General features: G+C 41.3%; 1 protein-coding gene across 2 annotated transcripts in view; it reads left to right on the top strand.

The window, feature by feature from the left end:
- The window catches only part of SLC29A3 (solute carrier family 29 member 3), a 99689-nt gene that overhangs the window by 36858 nt on the left and 42407 nt on the right, over positions 1-20424 (top strand). For both annotated transcript variants that reach the window (XM_089677101.1, XM_089677100.1), the window contains exon 3: positions 18859-18941. In XM_089677101.1, coding sequence (XP_089533227.1) covers positions 18859-18941 — 83 coding nt within the window. The remainder of the gene's footprint in view (positions 1-18858; positions 18942-20424) is intronic.

The following is a 20424-nucleotide window of genomic DNA, read 5'->3' as shown; positions in this document are numbered from 1 at the left end:
TATAAATCCTGTATAATAAAAATAATTCTCTGAAGGTGGCGAGGTAATGTGATGATATTACAATCTCCACCTCTTTCAATCAGAGAAAGCTTTGCATTCATTGATAAAATGCAAAGCACTCCGTGAATGGCAGCCTTGCCAAGGGGGCTGCATGCTCCTGTGTTCAGTAAAGAGTAGGACAGCCGCTTGGCACAGGACCCTATAGCTAGTGGAGATCAGAGGAGAAGCAGCACCTTCTACAGTGATTTCCAGTCTTCCAGGGGGGTTGGCTAGCTATAGTATATGCAGAGTAGTATTGGTCCAAGCTGGACCAGTGTAATTATCTAAAAATATTCATACCTGGAATTCATATTTAAATATTCCTTTTGTCTAAAGAGATAGGAATAAGCACAATCATTACATTATTTCTTGCTCCACTGACGGCTCTCTCTCCTCATGCTCCAACGTTCCTGAGATGTGGTCCATTGCACACAATGGAATTGGAGAACTGTGACAGGTTGAGCAAAGAAGAGGAGCTGCTTCAGAGGTACATTTGCATGGAGGCATGCAGGAGCAAGGAATACTATTGCTGGCTATACATGGCTCAAATTTTAGCTGATTCCTGCTGAATCGGCCAAAATTCTAGCTTTGAGTGGCACCACATGGGTCAACAAAACTGGCAGTGCAGATTCCCTACTCCATATAGATGGAGGAATCTCTTGATTTTCTCTTGTTCAGCTCGCAAGCTGAACAAGAGAAATCTAGATATGCATGGATAGCTTAAAGCAGTAGTAAAGGTAAATAAACCCCAAAAACTCCTGCAAGGTATAGGCATAAAGTGCTAGTATACATCACATACTAGCATATTATGAAAGACTTACCTGAGAACAAAGCCCTCCAGCGACACACTGTCACTGCTGCAGAGGTTTCCATCTTAACCCGGTCTTCCTCCCGGGTTCGCGGACTGCGGCCGCTTGAATGGCTGAGCTGCGGTGACACCATTCCCACTCATGCACGCGGCAGTCATGGCTGTGGAACAGAGCTCTGAAGGAACTGCTCAGGTATTCGCCAGTGACGTCACTGGCTACTAGAATGTCTCCTAAATGGGAAATGTTTAGGAGATATTAATTTTATCTACAGGTAAGCTTTATTATATTCCTGTAGATAAAAATCACAATTGAGCGTTTACTACCACTTTAAACAAGTATTTAGCCCCTGCAGTGTGGGAGAGGGGCTCCACTGCAAGGTTCAATTTTATGCTAACCTGGAGTTCATCTTGAGACAGTTCATTTTTCTCAGCAGTTATTATTCATTTTTAGTGTTGCTGATGACATCTATGTTGCCATGACCTTCTAATTAAAGAATAGTTTACTCAAAGAACTATGTTGGCAGTACATTGAACATTTATCTTTCTGATGGGAATTTTTATGAATTTGAATGTGATAGGAGGGCAGATTAAACACACTGTGAGAAAAATATGTGGGCTACAATTGTTTACCTCCACCCGAGCCACCTCCATGTGTCTATAAGACACACACTGTGCTGCTCAGCTCTGCCCCCTGCTCCCTTCTTACTGGCTGTGAATGACAGCAGTGGGAGCCAATGACTTCTGCTGCTGTGTCTCAGCCAGTGAGGTGGGGGAGAGCTGCTGTTCTTGTGCACAGTGCTGGATTGCGATTGGGCTCAGGTAACTATTAGGGGGCAGCTGCACACAGCAGGTTTTTTACCTTTATGCATAGAATGCATGAAAGTAAAAAAACCTATAGTCATTAGAACCACTTTAACCTGACTTCTCACTGCTCCAGCGCTGTCCTGTCTGCAGTACCACTCTCCGCTCTTCATGGTCTTCACAATTCCTGTGAGAAGGGCGCAGGGGGCATGGCTTACCGGCACTGTGTGTGTGTCTATTGATGCACACAGCCCAGCTCAAAAGTATGCAGACACACAGGTGCCCTTTATCACTTGGCACGCTAAGGAGGCACTCTGAGCAGGGAGAAGCAGACAGCGCCGGCAGGGGACTGCCAAAGAGAAATATCATTGAGCAGAGCAGGTAGGTATACAATCTTTTTTATTTTAAGACAAAAAAAGTATCCTTTAATTTAATTTTACTTTAAGAGTGCCGTTACAGCATAAAATCACACAGCTGTGTACTATGGTGCCAAATGGATGTCTCAAACAAGGAGATGGAGTTTTTCTTTTTTGTTTCGTATATTTGAAGCTCTGTGTGCCTAACCCCATGTACCTGTGTGCAACATGACGTAAATGTTCTGTAGCCCTTTTCATGTTTAATACATTGTGTGATCTAAGACCCTCCAAACTTACAAGGACTATATGTTGCCATAATAAAGACTTTTACTATGGCAAATATATACAAAACAATAATGCTACAGATATGTGGGTTGTCTTTGTCCTATGTATGTTGCAGAGCACATTGCTCTTGATCACCAACCAAGCCTCCATAACTTGCTAAATCTCATTAGTATTATTATATTCTGTTCCAATATTTGTGCTATTACCTTCAGCTGCGGCACTGGCTGAGCTCACTGTGGAGCATTTCCGCTTTCCCATATCAGAAATCTACCTTTGAACAGCTTTGTCAACAGCGTCTCGTGCCCCAGGCCTTATTTCCCTTCTTTACGCAGCTTTGAACAGACTTTTGACGCATACTTCTCTCTCATATGTCGCCCAGTGCGCAACTTAAGGGCAGTCGTGGATCTGGAGGACTGGAATAGGGCTTGGTTTGTTTATAGCTAAATGTTCATTTAATACAACAACATTGGAGGCGGCTTACAAAGTATTGTTTCGTTGGTATTGGGTCCCGGCTCATTTGGCCCAGGCGAACACTGCCTGCAATGATCGATGCTTTCAGGGTTGCGGTCATCATGGAGATGTGTTGCATATATCGTGGTCATCCCCGAAACGGATTCGATTTTTGTCTCGTGTATTTGGCCTCCTGTTCACTTCGTTCCATTTCTTCGTATGCCGGGATGCTCGTTACGCTTTGCTTCATTGTCCCATACCGGGCCTGTTGGCTCCCCAGCAGAAGTTGGTTTCCTACTTGTTTTTGTTGGCAACTAGAACAATTGCTCAGGCATTGGAAGAGCCCATCGGTCCCTTTTTCGGTGGATGAGAGACCGTATGACCACACTGATGCTCAATGAATATATGTTGAGTATCTCTACAACACCCAGCGGAAATGTTTTAAAATATGGGAGCCGTGGTTGACATATGCTTTTTCTACGCTCCCCCGGCTAGTCTGGGTTTGTATTGGCATTCCCGGACCCCTACTCCTGGTCTTGTCTTTTTCTACTCCTCTTTCCTTTCTATTTTTTTTTGTTTTTTTGTGAGGTGGTGGATAGCTACCTTTTGAGCTACTGTCCGTATCCTATCACTGTTTTTGTAATCTATGTGCCATTGATAGCCCCTGCGTGGGCACACCTTTTGCTCTGTTGGTGTTAGAGCACTGTTTTCTTTATTTTTATGCGGACTTGATAGCCCCTGCATGGGTATGTCTTGTTGCTCACGTTTTCTTGAAATGTTTATAAATTAATAAAAACCATTGAGATACAATAATTGTGCTATGTGCACAACAGTATACACTGCCCTTCATTGCTTTTGGGGTGGAAAGGCTAAAGTATTAATTGAGCTATGCCAGCCCCTAGTGCCCTTTCCTTTAGGTGTCCTGGCATACAGTGTCCCCACCCCGCACTCCAGTGTCCCGACCCATCCAGTGGTGGACTCTCCCACTGTAGATACATGATGGGCATACATGGCAGACTATCAGAGATGCACAAACTCCTAATTTCAGGCAATGGAAAAGACTCTTTGCTACTGCACATTATTATATCTTCGTGATGGGCATGCACAGTAGACAGGCAGAGTCGAGGATGTCTGTGATGTAAGACTGATGTGTGATGGGAGTCTTTCCCACCATTGAGTGTCATTTCATCGTTCTGGGGTGAAAGGCATCCTTGAAGGCTCCTATCATCATCATCATCATCCTCATCATCATCATTCTGGGAACACGTAAACAGAAATGGCTCATTATGTCATTCATAGATGAATGGGACCACATTTTCCTGTGCAGAGTGATCTTTATTCTGGCAATCGCACAAAAATTAACTTTGTAATGAAAAAAAAGAAAAGCCCTGTATGTAGTTGGTAAATGTGCTTTTTATGTTCTAATGTTTCATAATTCCAGTTTGAAAAGCATTGCAGGTCTTCAGCTATAAATCTCTGGAAAGGTTAGGGAAAACGAGTGGCCAATCTCTCTGAATAATACAGGAGAACTTCATGATTTTCCCTCTTTTCCATTGAAATGTGGATTGAGTCTCCTCCATTGAAGCACATCATTTATTATACTCCTCATGGGTGCAGTGTGAAATAGGAATCCCCTGCCTGTTTTCACAGTCACTAGTCAGATAGGAAGGGTCATTTCATATATGTGGAATTACAAAACATCTGACCTGGCATTCACCAAGATATGTCTCGAATGAGGAAAGCGCTTTTTCAAAATAATGTTTTGGTTTTGTTCTTGTGATACAAAAAAAATATTAAAATGTTTGACTTCTAATCAGTCATGTAATAAAAGCTACAACGTGTACATTCATATTGCTTGTATACTGTACTGATTTTTTTTTTTTAACTGGTTTTCATTCACCGGGGTGAACAATACCATACTAGCTGTTTATAAGATTCAGAAACCCTGTAGGGAGAATGCATGGAATATATTATGGCTTCTGAAACCAGCACTCTTTTTTGGACAGCCTTTTTCATAAATCTCCAAAAACCTCCCTGTCCTTAGAATAGAGTGATTGGATTTATTTGGAGTTAATTGGCCATAGACAGGTAGACATCCCACTGAGATCAATGAGTGATAAGAAATCAGTGTATCCCTTTTGTTATGCCATACAGGGCTCTGACATATTCTTCAAGGGTCAGATACAAACAGAGGTGGTTCCATAGTGAAAGTCCTGTTTCTAGTAAACACGGCAAGTCCAGCATGGCCATGTAATCATGTTGGGCCCCTTTCACATGTGCGTGCGGACCATTTATTCTTTTTTCATTAATCCATTGACAGATGAAAAACGGACATCAGTGCATAGAGATGGAAAAACTGACTTAAGGATGATCATTCATTTACATCCACATCTGTCATCTGTTTTATGAAATGGATCAAAGTCCTATTTTGTTCCATTAAAAAAAAGGAAAGGATGAAAAACGGATGTAAATGGAAAAGCTGTCTGTTTTTGCATCGGTAGTGGATGTAAAAACTGATGAAAAACTGTTGTAAACTTAATTTGTTTTTTCTTTGAAAGAACAAATGGTCTGCACGTGTGAAAGAGGCCTTATAATCACCACTGTTTTAGCACAATCCCTAGTAATCTAGTTTACAAAGTCTACCATGGCATTTGGTAGCTTTGCAGACTGATGGTCATACGGTTATTTTCTTTTATGCTGAGAAATCAGTTTGCATATTTGCAAGCTTTTCAATCATTTTGCAATCTTTTTGTACTTAAAACAATCATACAAGCTCATTGAACCCTTTGATTAGATTATGGGTCTTCAAACTTTCCCAACAAAGGGCCAGTTTACAGTCTTTCAGGCTTTAGGGCGCCAGATTGTGGCCAGTTGGAGAAGAAAATACCCTGACATCAGTGAGCGTAAACAATGGCCCATCAATAGTTTTAGTGGGAGGAATAGTGCCCCATAATTTTGTGTTGGAGAAAAAATAGTGCCCTAAAGGCTGGAGAAGGGCCACAGTTTGGAGACCGCTGGATGAGATGGAACATTGTTCAGGCTATCATCACTCTGGTGCTATTTGTTTGTATTTTTGCACAGAATAATATATTCATCTGAATATCTCCTGAAGAAGCAAAGTTTTGCCAATATAAAAAAAATGTTTTGTAATTCGATAAAGTTGAGGTCAGTTCTTATTTGAGTAGCTTTAATCAATACAATATCTTAATTTTGCATCTGAAAAAAAAAAGATTTTGGGTTTACAATGAAAATGGTTCTAGAAAATGAACCTGCTACTTTTCCTTGACTTATATTGTGCTCTCCCTAACTAGCCAGCAAGTAACTGACTTAGACATTTAGTAGATACATAAAACCAGCTTTTCACAAGCTGTATAAAAGATCTTGTGGCCTACTACTCCCCAATTCTCTGTGATGGCATTGACTGAGAAAGCAGCGAATGCCTACTATGAGAAGGTGCTAACCGTATATGTGTATGTGTGTATTTTATTTAATATATATATATATATATATATATATATATATATATATATATATATATACTCCTGATGCTGTACATTATGTAGTTTATTAGACTATTTTGCGGCATTGGTTTCACCGTGTACACACTTCTGTTATTTATCTTCCTGATCCCTCCCATGCCTGGAATGAGAAAAACATTGCTAGGTAATAATAGGTATAATATCTGAGTTTTTGTGTTTTTGAGGCATAACCAGGTCAGAAAAGCCATTTTAAAGGTGTTTTTGTTTTTTCATTTTAAGTTTGAAGCTGGGATGTTGTCAGAAAGTTGCTTAACCTTGCAAAATACTTAATATATCTGAAGATTAAATAATGAAATCTGCAGTTAGTGAAGGGATCAACCTGCTAAATGGTCTATTAGAGCAAAACTCGGACTATCTATTTCTTCCAGAAGAGCTGCCCCGCACTCTGAGGAACCAAACTCCACCCCAACACTTAATGCAGGATGCCCTTTAAATTTGTTCTGACAAAGACTTCTATAAAAGCCATAATTTTTATTATCAATGCTTTACATTATCGTAATTGTTTTCTATATATTTGTGTGTGCGAAGGGGTCAGAGAACAATACAAAATAATGTATTAAAAGATGTATTATTTTTCTGTCATTTCACTTGTCATAAGCTCATGTCCTGGGCATTCTTTTCCTGTGTTTGAAATGTATATCAAATGCAAGTCAGCAAATGGCCATTGACTTTAATGGAGCAATACATATGACAGATCAGAGGCTGCTTTTGACCTGTTTTGCAGAGCAACCAAAGCAGTTCAAATGCAGTTTTTCTTGTCAAACACTGCATTTTCAATATTATTATTATACAGGATTTATATCGCGTCAACAGTTTGCATAGCACTTGACAATATAAAGGGAGACAATACAGCAACAATACAATTTAATGCAAGAGGGTCAGGAGGGCCCTGCTCCTGGGAGTTTACAATCTAATATCAACACATGCGGATTTCAAATAGTAGATGTTTGATACATGAAAGATCATTTTAGTTTTCTAGTTTGGTTTAGAATGAGTGTAATGCAATGCTGGATGCAATAACTAAAAGCAAGTCATTTACACACAATTACACACATAGAGGTATGCTTAAACAGCATTTATATTATTAATCTAAACATGTGAAAGACCCTCTACCAAATGAACACCTGCCCACATCATAGCATTCACTCAGCACTCCAAGAAATAACAGAATCCAACTGCAATATTCTTGTCAAAACCTCCACTTTTATTATGACATGATACACAGGAGGATATATCTTATAGTCATCACAATTTGCATAATAACACACACCAATAATAATGTGAGCATTACAGCATGAAATAGACACATCTTTTGACAGCGTCACAGCATAGAATTAATACATCACCAAAGCTATGGGAAGATTGGAAGGAACAGACCCCTATTGGAACCATAATGCATGGGGGGGGGGTCGCAGGGAGGCCGTAAACGCGACCAATTGATGAGCCCATAGCCTTGGCAAGAGTACCAGCGTCAGAGCGTCCTCATATAGGAAGGCTTCTCCCAATTGATTACGGTTAAGCTCCCCGTTTTAAACCCTTTTTCTGGCAGCTTTCCCGAAGTGGCCGGGCACCACACCCACTCTAGGAGGAGCTAGCGGAAAGGTTCCGTGAGGTTAACAGAGTCACACCCAGCCACTAAACTGAACAACGTTATCTAAGAATATCACACTTTGCTTCAAATCAGCTTCTTATCTACCCTAAACTTAAAGATTTTTAACTTCCCAAGCAAGTAGACATCTTTAATTGCACAAACAAGTTCTTTTCTAATTTTAAGCAGTTTAATATCATGCGACTCTGTTCCTTGGGCCTAGAGAAATTACATCAATGTCTCGTGCTCCTGGCATCTGGGCAATGATGCTTTTATTGTAAAAATTACCCAAGAAACAAAGGGTCCAAGGCCAACACATTTCATAGGCATTACAATGAGGAAGATTCTAGTATCACCAACTAAAGATAAAGGAAGTGCAGTAATATAAGTCGTGTTTTTGCTCATGGCTACAGCTCAGCCAATTATCTCACAGAATTAATCCCTTTCTGGCGAGTTCCCTATCTATCTATTCTAAAGTTGACCTTATAAAGCATGTCTTTGGAGTGGGATGAAACTGGAGTACCCAGAGGAAACCCACTGAAGCAAAGGGAGAACATGCAAACTCCATGCAGGTACTACCATGGTTGGAATAAAACCAAGGACCAGTGCTGCAAGGCATGACTGCTAACCACTGTTCCACTGCGCTGCCTGTATGCAATGAGTAACTTAACTAACCTAACTTAATTTAACTAACTTACTTAACTATCTATCCATGGAAATGGATGACTTGGTCCAGGGTGATCATGATCATCTGTCCATAATTCTGCAGTTGTATATGTAGAGAGAGAAAAAAATGTGTGTTAAAGTGTTACTAACCCCAGGACCCTGCATTCACTATATCTTGTCTCCCACAGTACACAGAACATGGAAGTGCAATTATTTTAGTAAATATAAACTGCTAAATACCTTTTCTCATCAATAGTTACAGCAGTCTTGTGACTTCTATCAGTGTTCAGCAGAGCAATGGTTAAAGCTTGTAGGAGTTTTCATTTTGCTCTAGGAGGTTGCAGGACCCCTGACCTCTGTCTGGACAGTGCTGATTGGCCCTGTACTGATCACATCCACTTTCCCAGGAAAAAAAAAAAACCTCTTTAGCAATACACTCCAAATTGAACATGTTCAGAGTGACTCCACACGATATGTCTTATCAGGAGATAAGAGGGGTACACTGGAAGAAAGGGAGGATCAGAAAAGACTGGATCAAACAGCGGTTTTACACGATGCATAGCATTAACCTGTTAGGTTCCACAGTGAGTATAACAAGCATGCTTTACTGCATATACAGACTGACACCAATGGGTTCTACTCGTGTCCTTCTTAGTGTCCCCAGGAGCTTCACTCCTATCTCCACCCTTTACCAACAATTGAGGTATCAAATATCAGTGAATTGGCCCTATAAGCACTATATATCCTTTGTCAGCTAACCAAACAATTCAAATAAGTTTGTGGAAATGATTAAGCAAATACTAAGCGAACTCCCATGTTGTAACTACTCAAACCTCCTTCACAGAGGAGAAGGCTTTATTTATCTGATTCACCAATTTATTCATAGATTTTACCCATCTAATCGCACTGTAACAAGGATCTGCATTATAGCAAATTACATTCACTATAATGGGCTCCGGTGTCAATAGGCTGTATTCACAAAGTTATCACACAATGATAAGAATCCCTCCTGTAAGTGACCATTTTGGTAGTTGTCAGGAATAATATTGTTATGGGGAAATCTATCTTTATATCACACATGGCTTACCTGCTGCAAATGTAATTATTCACTTATTCATCTCTAGTGAGTGCAGAAGGATGAATTTGTAGAGTTTGCTCTCCTAGATTAAAATCCATCATAATTGGTGACTGTATGGATGACAATAGTCCAGGGATGATAACGGCCATCTGGGCAATGATGAACTCCCCAGGTTTCCAGTACCTGGGGGGATGGGAGCGCTGCATATTTTTGGATGACACCCTCGCCAAATACCTGGACCATGCCCTTTGCTGGTTCAGGTTTATTGACGATGTGTTTGTCATCTGGACTAGTACCTCAGACATGTTGGATGAATTTATGCAATTATTCAATAGGAACTCTTTCAATCTGACTTTTATGATGAATTGGCATAGAAATACTATTGCTTTTCTTGATTTACAAATCTTTAAAGATACTGCCAATTATAGCCTATTATACCCTACAACTCAATCCACGGTAGAACATTCAACTGTCAGGTTCATAACACAATATTCTGTACAACATCAGGAACTACGTAGAGTACTAAAACATCACTGGTACCTCCTGTGGGAGGACCCCATTTTGCATAAATACATCAAAAACTATTGTGAGATGGTCTTTCGTAAAGCTACGTCCATTAGGGACAGAGTGACATCAAGTCATTATTTTCCAGGAACAAACTGTCCTATACTTCCCAGTGGGGTCTTTACCTGTGGCAGGTGTACATACTGCCCCTGGGTACAGACTGGAGCACAATTTAACCTACCTAATGGAGAGACATTTTTCCCAAAATTTCATGCAAGCTGCGTTACCAGGGGAGCTATTTATCTCATGACATGTACCTGTGGGGCCTATTATGTAGGTAAAACTATACATCCGCTCAATCAGAGAATACATGATCATATTTAGTATTCTTCCAATGCTAAAATGCTCACCGCCACCTGGGACTTTATCATAAATGTAATACTACCCATGCCAGATTTACTGTCTTGGAAGTAGTTACCAGAGATCCACGTGGAGGTAATTGGGACAAAAAAATTCTGTGTAGGGAAACTATGTGGATTGACCGTCTCAACACAGTAAATCTGCCAGGCCTCAATAAAATTCTATCGTATAAACCCTTTCTGTGAAACCTGGATGAAATCCTTTGAGTTGTCACTCCTGGGACCTGTGATTCCTCTATGGACCCAGGAGTGAAAATATTTAGGTACGTGTATGATCTCACTTTTCAGTGGGATATGTGCGTACTCTAATTATACACTCTTTTGCCTCTGCAATCTGTGTATAGGTTTTTGAGCTGTTGTGTAATGCTATCATCATTATCCCTGTACCTGATATGTCCTGGATAAAATTTGTGGCCAGTGTATCCCATATATATTGAGGTTTCTTTGTTTTTTTTATGTGCTCATTTGCGTAAATGTCTGTAACTATTGTAACAGATGTGCACTGTTGCTGTGGGGGACCTTTGGGGGGGGGGTCGTCTGGGTCTTTGCTCCCAGGGGGGCCCCTTGGTTATTGGTCGAGTGTGTGGCTGGGTGGCTGCGGTTCATCTCTGGCTTGCGCCCCTGCATCTGCCTCTCCTTGGCTGCTCTGCCCTTTGGGGTTGGCGGTGGTGGCCGGGCCCAGGGGCCCGCGGATTGGGGGTTGGATCCTCGGATCCTCCCCCCGTCTGTGCGTGCACAGTTTTCTCGTGTGCAGGGTCCCGCCTTTCACAGGCTCAATACGTGTGCGGTCTTTCCTGACCAGGCCTGGTTGCGTCACGTGCCCGCGCGGTGGTGGCACGCCGGGTCGGGATGTACTTAGGCGGCGTGGGCTGGTGTATGGCCCCCTTGACGGTAGTTCTCCAAGTCGTGCATATCATCTATTACCGGTAGGTGGTCCCCAATTCGGGGGTGGACGATTCTAATCTTAATATAGGGGATATCTATACTAACGAGGGTACCATATTTATCTCCTTTTTTAGGCCTACAGGCCTTTCTACCTCATACGGAGGACAAGATCTCTGGACTGATTTTCGGGCTGTCCATTTTTTGTTCCCCGGTGAGGGATTATATATATATATATATATATATATATATATATATATATATATATATATATATATATATAGTAGTCCTAATGGGCCTATCTATCTACTGTATTGCAAGGTAAAAGATTCCCCAGGAAGCAAGCTTTATGCCCCAGTAACTACCCTGTTCAGAAGGATGTTTCTTGGTCAATTTACATGTTGTAGTCTTTTTTCAGGCCCTTCCTGGCTCTTTATTTCTGGCCTGTAGCCTTGCCATCCAATACGTAGAAATTATGTGTCTGAGGAGCCCTGCGGGTCCTTCTCCCGCCCTAAGCCAAGTTTTGCAACCCCATACCTGACTTCTGGAGGTTGCTCCCCTTGCGTGTGGCTTGAGGTGACCTCCCCTTTTGGAACCGGGGGAGTTCATCATTGCCCAATGCATACTGGTTAATTTTGTAAGTGCATACTATCATTTTATATACTATGTTGTTTTGTAATCTTCTATGTGTATCCATATTGTCTAAATATATTTATCCTCCCTAGATATATTGCTAGCTCCTGAGGAAGCGACTGTTGTGAAACATGTTGGGCATTACCTGCACAGCTTAAATATCCATTACCTTTTTGAAGGATTACTTTGTTGGTACTATCCATACTGCTACCATCTTTTGCAATCATTCTATGTGGTCGGTGGGTCATGGGATACTAGCTGTGGGCTAATTGTGCAAGTATATCATACAAGATGCATTTTAGAGGTGATGTTAATAAAGGAACATTGATTGTATCCTTTCGTGTACTGAGGTTTTGTGCCTAGAAAGTTCATTTTCATTTTCCTCCTTTCACTATTCTATACAGGGACGTGGCACTCTATTACCTATCGGGGTCTGACCTATCAGCCGAGGGTCACCCTAACCTTCCCATATGAAAGCTGTTGATCCTCTGATGTGATGGATGGGAGAATCTTGGCCTACAAAAACAATGCTGTTTAGTAAATTGAAAATTCTTCCTTCCTGTCTAAATGCTGAAGACCTGTTCCAAATATTATTTCTTTACTTTTTTTTTTTTCTATTGTATAAAGTCACAGCACTGACCTTGGGACATTGTCCTCAGTAGCAATAGAATGTTCAGGCAGAATGTCCTTCTATTTCAATCTCTGTATTATCAAATCTATTTAATATCCAATTAAGAGAGCAAACCCCCCTGTGCAACTGCTGCTACAGATATGTAGAGGAAGAAACTCTAGGACAGGACAAATGCAGGACAGTTGTATGCAATTTTAACTTGATTTTCATAAAAAATATGATCATCAGCAATTTATATACTCATTTAAATATCTGTATCAAGGATGTATGAATACTGGTTTTCCAGAATGTCCCTTTGACAAAATCCAATGGCTGGTTTCTGTCGGACAGACTGCTGTACACACTGAACAATTGTTGGCCGGTTGCTGACGAATTGCGGACATTGTGTAACCAGCTTTAGTGATTACCAAGCTCTTGTTCATTTGGTAACAAACCCAAGCTGCCTTCACAGAGCTAACCCAACAAAAATTGTATTATTATTATTTTACCTGGCAGTCCTTGTATAGTTGGCCCTCCGCTTATCAAAGCTGATGGAAAATGAGACCTAACTGACCCAGAGTGGGCCAGGGGCTATGATGGTCAAGGTTCCATAATTCGGTATGGGAATTGCGCACTGTGAAAGAAGAGAAATTCCATACCGTATTTTTCACTTCATAAGACGCACCTGATCATAAGACGCACACCTACGTTTTAGAGGAGGAAAACAAGAAAAACATTTTCTAAACCAATGGACTGCAGACATAGTACAGGAAATGACCAGAGACAGCGGATATACTACAGGAGATGACCAGAGACTGCGGACATACTACAAGAGATGGCCAGAGACTGCGGACGTACTACAGGTGATGACCAGAGACTGCGGATGTACTACAGGAGATGACCAGAGCCTGCGTACATAGTACAGGAGATGACCAGAGACTGCGGACGTACAACAGGAGATGACCAGAGACTGCGGACGTACAACAGGAGATGACCAGAGACTGCGGACGTACTACAGGAGATGACCAGAGCCTGCGGACGTAATGCAGGAGATGACCAGAGCCTGCGGGGATGTACTACAGGAGAAGACCAGAGCCTGCGGACGTAGTACAGGAGATGGCCAGAGCCTGCGGACGTAGTACAGGAGATGTCCGGAGCCTGCGGATATAGTACAGGAGATGACCAGAGACTGCGGACGTAATGCAGGAGATGACCAGAGCCTGCAGGGATGTAGTACAGGAGAAGACCAGAGCCTGCAGGGATGTAGTACAGGAGAAGACCAGAGCCTGCGGACGTACTACAGGAGATGGCCAGAGCCTGCGGACGTAGTACGGGAGATGGCCGGAGCCTGCGGACGTAGTACGGGAGATGGCCGGAGCCTGCGGACGTAGTACGGGAGATGGCCGGAGCCTGCGGACGTAGTACGGGAGATGGCCGGAGCCTGCGGACGTAGTACGGGAGATGGCCGGAGCCTGCGGACGTAGTACGGGAGATGGCCGGAGCCTGCGGACGTAGTACGGGAGATGGCCGGAGCCTGCGGACGTAGTACGGGAGATGGCCGGAGCCTGCGGACGTAGTACGGGAGATGGCCGGAGCCTGCGGACGTAGTACGGGAGATGGCCGGAGCCTGCGGACGTAGTACGGGAGATGGCCGGAGCCTGCGGACGTAGTACGGGAGATGACCAGAGACTACGGACGTAGTACGGGAGGTGACCAGAGACTGCGGACGTAGTACAGGAGGTGACCATAGACTGCAGACCTTTGGAGAGCGGGTACCTGAATTTGACAGGTTCACACTTCCGCTGCATAGCCTCTCTCCCCGTAGTCTGGGACACGTGACAGGTCATTCACACGGGGCCATTCACAAAGAGCAGTGCTTCTTGCGCATGCACAGGGGGCACCCAGTTGTGAAGCCGCAAGCTGTCACAGCTGGGTGCCCACACTAAAGGTGATAACACCGCTGGACCAAGGAACAGGTAGGACCGAGGAGCAGGTTCTGCTGCACAGAAGACCTGAGCGGCTGGCCTGGTATTCTAATGCGGCGACGGGGGGGGGGGGGGAAGGGATACTGAGTCGGCTGCTCCATATTCGCTCCATAAGATGCACAGACATTTCCCCCCATTTTTGTGCATCTTATAGAGCGAAAAATACGGTATATTAGGTGTTTCCCAAAAACTGAATCAACTAAATAAACTTATATAATTTTCTCTAGCTAATAAAAACAATCACCTTTACTCAGTGTTGTAAAAGTGGGAGAAAAGACAGCTGTAAGACAAGTACCTTCACATGCCAAGGGAACCTTTGCTTGCAGATGGGACAGGTAGAGTCCCTGTCCTGTGCCTATCTCATGATGCAAAGATGGTAAAATTTCAGGTGAGTTTTGCATTCCCTTACAAGTCAATGGGAATGCAAAACGCTCTTAAGGGCTGGTTCACACTTGTGCAAATAAAAAATGCAAGTTAAAACTCACTTGTGTTTATCAGCATTTTTATGTGTGTGCACATTTTTCTAACGTTTTTTAACTGCTCATCCGGGCCATTATAAAATGATGGCCTGGTGGGAACCGTATTTTTCTGGGGGGACATCCTATGACATCCTCCCGCGAACTACGCTCTGGTGCGATCTGTCTCTGATGACTGATCAGTGTACCAGCCCGCTGCCGGTACCATTTAATTGCTGTGGCCAGTCACAGCAGATCACATGACAATTGTAAACAATGAATGGCTTTTATTCATGCCACTAATTGCGTAAAATTGTGTTGCTAGCTGTGATTGGTCTCAATGATCACTTGGTACAGATAGGGCCAATCATAGCCCACCTGTACCATGTGATTAGCTGTGGCCAATCACAGATAATCACAACAATACACACTGAATTAATCTATTTCATTCCCTAAAACTGAAATTCACTTCAACCAATCTTATAGCACAATACCACCTATAACAGTAACTACCACACCCTAAAAATTCACTGTTCACAGTGAAATTCACTGCTATAAGAAATCTTAGGATGTGTGTAAAAAAATGAAACAAATTCCTGATCACCACTCCAGTGTAGTACAATGTAACTATGGTAACACTGTATTGCTCTGGTCACCGTATGTAAAAAAAAAAAATTAAAGAACACATTTTACATTTTTTTTTAAAAAGTTACTTTTTTTTTCTTCTAATTTTTACATACTGTCATCGGTCGGTGTCCCTGCTAACTGCCACACCAGTTATGTGATAACACTGTACTGCACTGCTGACAGTATGTAAAAAAAAAAAAAATCTATTTTTTTTGTTTTTATTTTCTTTATTTAAAAAAAAAATGTGCCATGCCTCTTAGTAAATACCTTGGACTATCTGCTTTTTAAAAAGGGATCACTTAGGAGATATTGGTACTGTCCTGGCAATTTAGGGCCTCACAAAATGAGATGAGGCTGTCCGTACATCAGGATTGATAGATTTTCAGACATATCCCATAGTTTGTGGACTCTTAACTTTCCTACAGGTTAAGTAATGTAAACTGATTTTTCACTAAAGAAAAGTAGCAGAATACATTTTGGCTTAAATTTACAAAGAAAGGTTATTTCTTTTCAAAATGTTATGAGCGAAACAAAAACACTTTTTTTTTTTTCCGAAAAGTTTGGCCTTTTTTCATTTATATAACAAAAATAAAGACCCCAGTGGTGATTTAAATACCACCATAAAAAAGCTCTGTTTGTATGAAGAAAAATGATAAAAAAGTGTTGCATGATCACACAACTACCATTCAAAGTGTGACAGTGCTGAATTCTGAGAATTGGCCTGGGCAGCAAGGGGGTAAAAGTGGTCGGTATTGAATTGGTTAAACTCCTATTGTGTTCAGCTTTTTTTTTCTGTGTGTTTTCTGACTATTTTCTGTACCATCATTTCCTCTTCTCAAAAAATACTATAAACTCAGTATTAATGGACACAAACACAACACAACTTGCAAAATTCCTGCTAAATCTAAAAAATAAAGCTGTATTGAGTTAATAAATAAAGCTCTATATGTGAATGGGGTCTTGACGCTCACTCATGTGTGGCCTAATGGTGGCATTGCCATCATTGACAGAATGCCTGTATTTTTTTTTTCTCAGCAAAAACAAGGTGTTGTCTGAAGTAAGTGGGAAGGAAGCTTGGTTAAAAAAATACAAGGCATTCTGTAAATGTACAGTGCATTCATGAAGTATTCAGACTCCCTTCACGTTTTTCAATTTTGTCATGTTGCAGTCTGATCCTACAGTTGTTTAATTAATTGTTTTCCTCCTTAATCTACACTTCGTACCCCATGACAAAGTCAAAACAGAATTTTAGAAATGTCTGTCAATTTATTAAAAAGAAAAAACTGAAATATCACAAGTACTTAAGTATTCAAACTGTTTGCAACCACACTTGAAATTTTAGCTCAAGTGCCTCCCATTTCTCTTGATCGTTTTTGAGATGTTTCTACACCTTGATTGGAATCCACCTGTAGTAAATGAAACTGATTGGACATGATTTGGAAAGGGCTCACAGCTGATGATGCATACTGTAACAGAGCAAAAGCCAGGAAGGCAAAGGAACTACCTGCAGAGCTGAAAGACGGGATTACTGCAAGGCACAGATAAATTCTGCTGCTCTGAAGGTTCCCAAGAGCACAGTGGCCGCCTTAGTAAAAGAGGTCACCAAGAGCCCCATGGTCATTCTGAGCTCCAAAAATCCTGTGTGGAGATGGGACAAAGTTCCAGGAGGACAACCATCACCGCAGCCTTCCACCGATTTGGGCTTTATGGTAGAGTGGCGGCAGCTTCTCAGTGCAAAACACATAAAAGCCTGCTGAGAGTCTTTCCAGTGCCTTTTTGCAAACTCAAAGCAGGCTTTCATGTGTGATGATTGGCTTTGTGCAAGTGGGCTGCTAACCAATCAGGACTACTTAAAGCGGAGCTCCACCCAAAAGGGGAAGTTCTGCTCTAAAGACTGGCCCCTGCTTCCCACTAAGGATTGGCACCTTTTGGGAAGTGGGTACCTGAAATTGACTTCACTGCGATTGGAAGCAAAAGTTGTCCTGCCTCCCTCCTTCCACGTAGTCTTCTGGGACACGTGACAGGTCCCAGAAGACTACGGGACCATTCAGAAAGAGCAGCGCTACTCGCACATGTGCAGTGGGCACCGGGCTGTAAAGCCGCAAGCTGTCGTAGCTGGGTCCCCACACTGAAGATGCTTGTGTCGTGAACACCGGACGGCTGATGAAACGGGCTGCAGGGAGGATACCGTGGGATCAAGGGACAGGAATGGCTGATCTTTAAAAGTCGGCAGCTACAGTTTTTGTAGCTGCTGACTGTTATTTTTTCATAGTGTGACTGGAACTCCGCTTTAAAGTAGAACTGAAGGCAAAAGCTATTAATTTTTTTAGAGGAAAAGCCTCCAAAATAAGGGAACTCCTTGGTAGTTAGCATAAATAGTATCCGCATTGAATGTTTTGCCCTCTATTCTGGTCCTGGTGATCACTCAAAATATGGGATTTTTTCCCCTACTTTCACGTAGAACAAATAGGGTAACTGTCCCTAACAGGGATATGAACAGCAGTAAAGACCTGACAGATGTTCTGATCCCTCTCCACTCCACCAATGCTTAAAAAAAAATGTTTGGCCTTTATCTCTACTTTAATGTTTTTTTTCTAGGTTATGCAACTTAAAAAACTGAGAACAGCTTGTTACTGTTGCTACTCAGTAACTATTAGAAGTACTGCAATGAACTAAGGAGCATTTTAAAGAACACTTTAATGATGCAAAAATTGTATAAAAGTGGTTGGTCTGTTGCAAGTCATGGCCTCTCCAAAGCACACTATTCTGCCTGTTCTTTTTTTTTTTTTTTTTTTTTTTGCTTGCTTGAGTGCAGGGGGAATCTTTTTTGAAGTTCTGGTGAAGTCTTCAGACGGCTTCAGTACCTTTGCCTTGCAGCAGCATCTAGAGGAAACATCTATAGAGCATAATATATGAAGTAGGCACCCCTGCAGAGCTAGCGGGAATTGTTGAGAAGACCAGGTACCCAGTGTAGAGGTTGACTTGAATGACTGGTCTCCTAAACAGAAAATGCTGCCTTATGGATAGCTCAGGCACTTTCCTCGTTCTTGTAGGAAAAAACGGCTTTACTAATTCTAAATTATTTTACTTACTCCAGTATCTGATATCACATCCTATTCTTTTTCTCTTCTAGGACTACTTTGAAAGTTACTTTTCCATTGCCAGTTCTGTACCGTCAGTGCCATGTCTTATGCTGAATTTCTTCCTGGTGAACAGGTAAAGATTGCCTTTACAGTTATCTAGCATCTATTTTGTTTGCTTTGTAATAAAAATTCCCTCGTTAGGCGTTTAGCATTTTCCACAAATGATATTTGAACAGCAAGGAACGGCATGGAAAGGTCAAATTTACATATGCAATAGTTGAAAGCTATTTAGTGTGTTCTATGGGTATCTTCAGTAAATTTACTTAAGCTGGAGGGATGAGTGGCATATTTTGCTTCCATGATTTTGAAAGCATTATGGTTTGTGTTGGTGGACTGGATTTTTCTTTTGTCTATAAATGTTAAATAAAAGAACAGAGCCTTACTTCTTATACCCCATGAATCCTTGAGGTTCTTATCGGAAGGATTAACAGAAAAATAAGAGATTGGACTTGATTGTTTGAGGGTTCCTATATTTAGTTACATCTTGAAAAAAGATATTTCTAAGAATCTCATACCCCATTTCATATCTGTTGACATATTCTCAATTCTTCACTGTGCCATAGAGGCCTACCACAACTTTTTGGCACATTTGAAATTTAATATTGGCATTTAATTAATATGCTATCTCTGCAATATTCTGAGGCATGTCAGGTACAAGATGCTGCTCCATATATGTAATTTCCATATATATATATATATATATATATATATATATATATATATATATATATATATATATATATATATATATGAAATCTCCAGCATACCTAAAATATAGGGAAAGGGATTTGCAGAACACCATTCAGCAATAATCCCAAAGCTCTATTGTTCAACAGTTTACATTTTTTTTTTATCCTTGTTCTGCTAGGGAAATGTAGTTTAGGCTGTTAACACCTTCCTTGTTTAAATAAATCCTGTCACGTAAAAAATTGCTGGTAAAATAAAATAAATCCAGTATTCTGAATGCTTCCTTTTTTTACATATTTTCCTTACATTAACATTTTATTATTATTGAAAATTTGACTTTAGGGAGAGTCCATTCCTAGCACAGCCCTTCTCGCTTTGCAGTGAGAGTGTCTATTTATTCCCTGTGCTGGCCCATCTCCACTCAGCCCTCACTGACCTCAATAACCTTTTTGTTGTGGTGTGTTTTTTCTTTTTTTTTTTTTTCTTTTTTTTTGTAACTTCCAATGGAGGAGCAACTAGAGCATCACTTGAGTGACAGCTCTGACTCTGCTGGGACTGCTGACATCACATCTAGGATGGTGGTATCCAGCATCAGTCTCTGGCCTTTTGGATGTCTACGCAAGAGATACTTTTTCTGTTTAATATCATGCATAAAATCTGTTAAATGCCCTTTTAATCCCCTAGAAAGATTGCTGTTGAAATGAGTGACCTGATGGCAGGGATTCTTTATTGTACAAAGCATGCAACTTTAAAGGTAGAACATTCATGTAGATATCTTATATGATATGTACAAAGGAAGACCGCAAAACATTATGAAAGAAGAAAGCACCTTGATTATACTACACTAAGCACCTGTAATGTATACTAAG

Source organism: Staurois parvus, unplaced genomic scaffold (genome assembly GCF_062004578.1).
Source record: "Staurois parvus isolate SC_StPar_1 unplaced genomic scaffold, SC_StPar_1.0 ptg000177l, whole genome shotgun sequence".
Classification (NCBI taxonomy): Eukaryota; Metazoa; Chordata; class Amphibia; order Anura; family Ranidae; genus Staurois; species Staurois parvus.
This window is presented reverse-complemented; position numbering and strand designations above follow the sequence as displayed.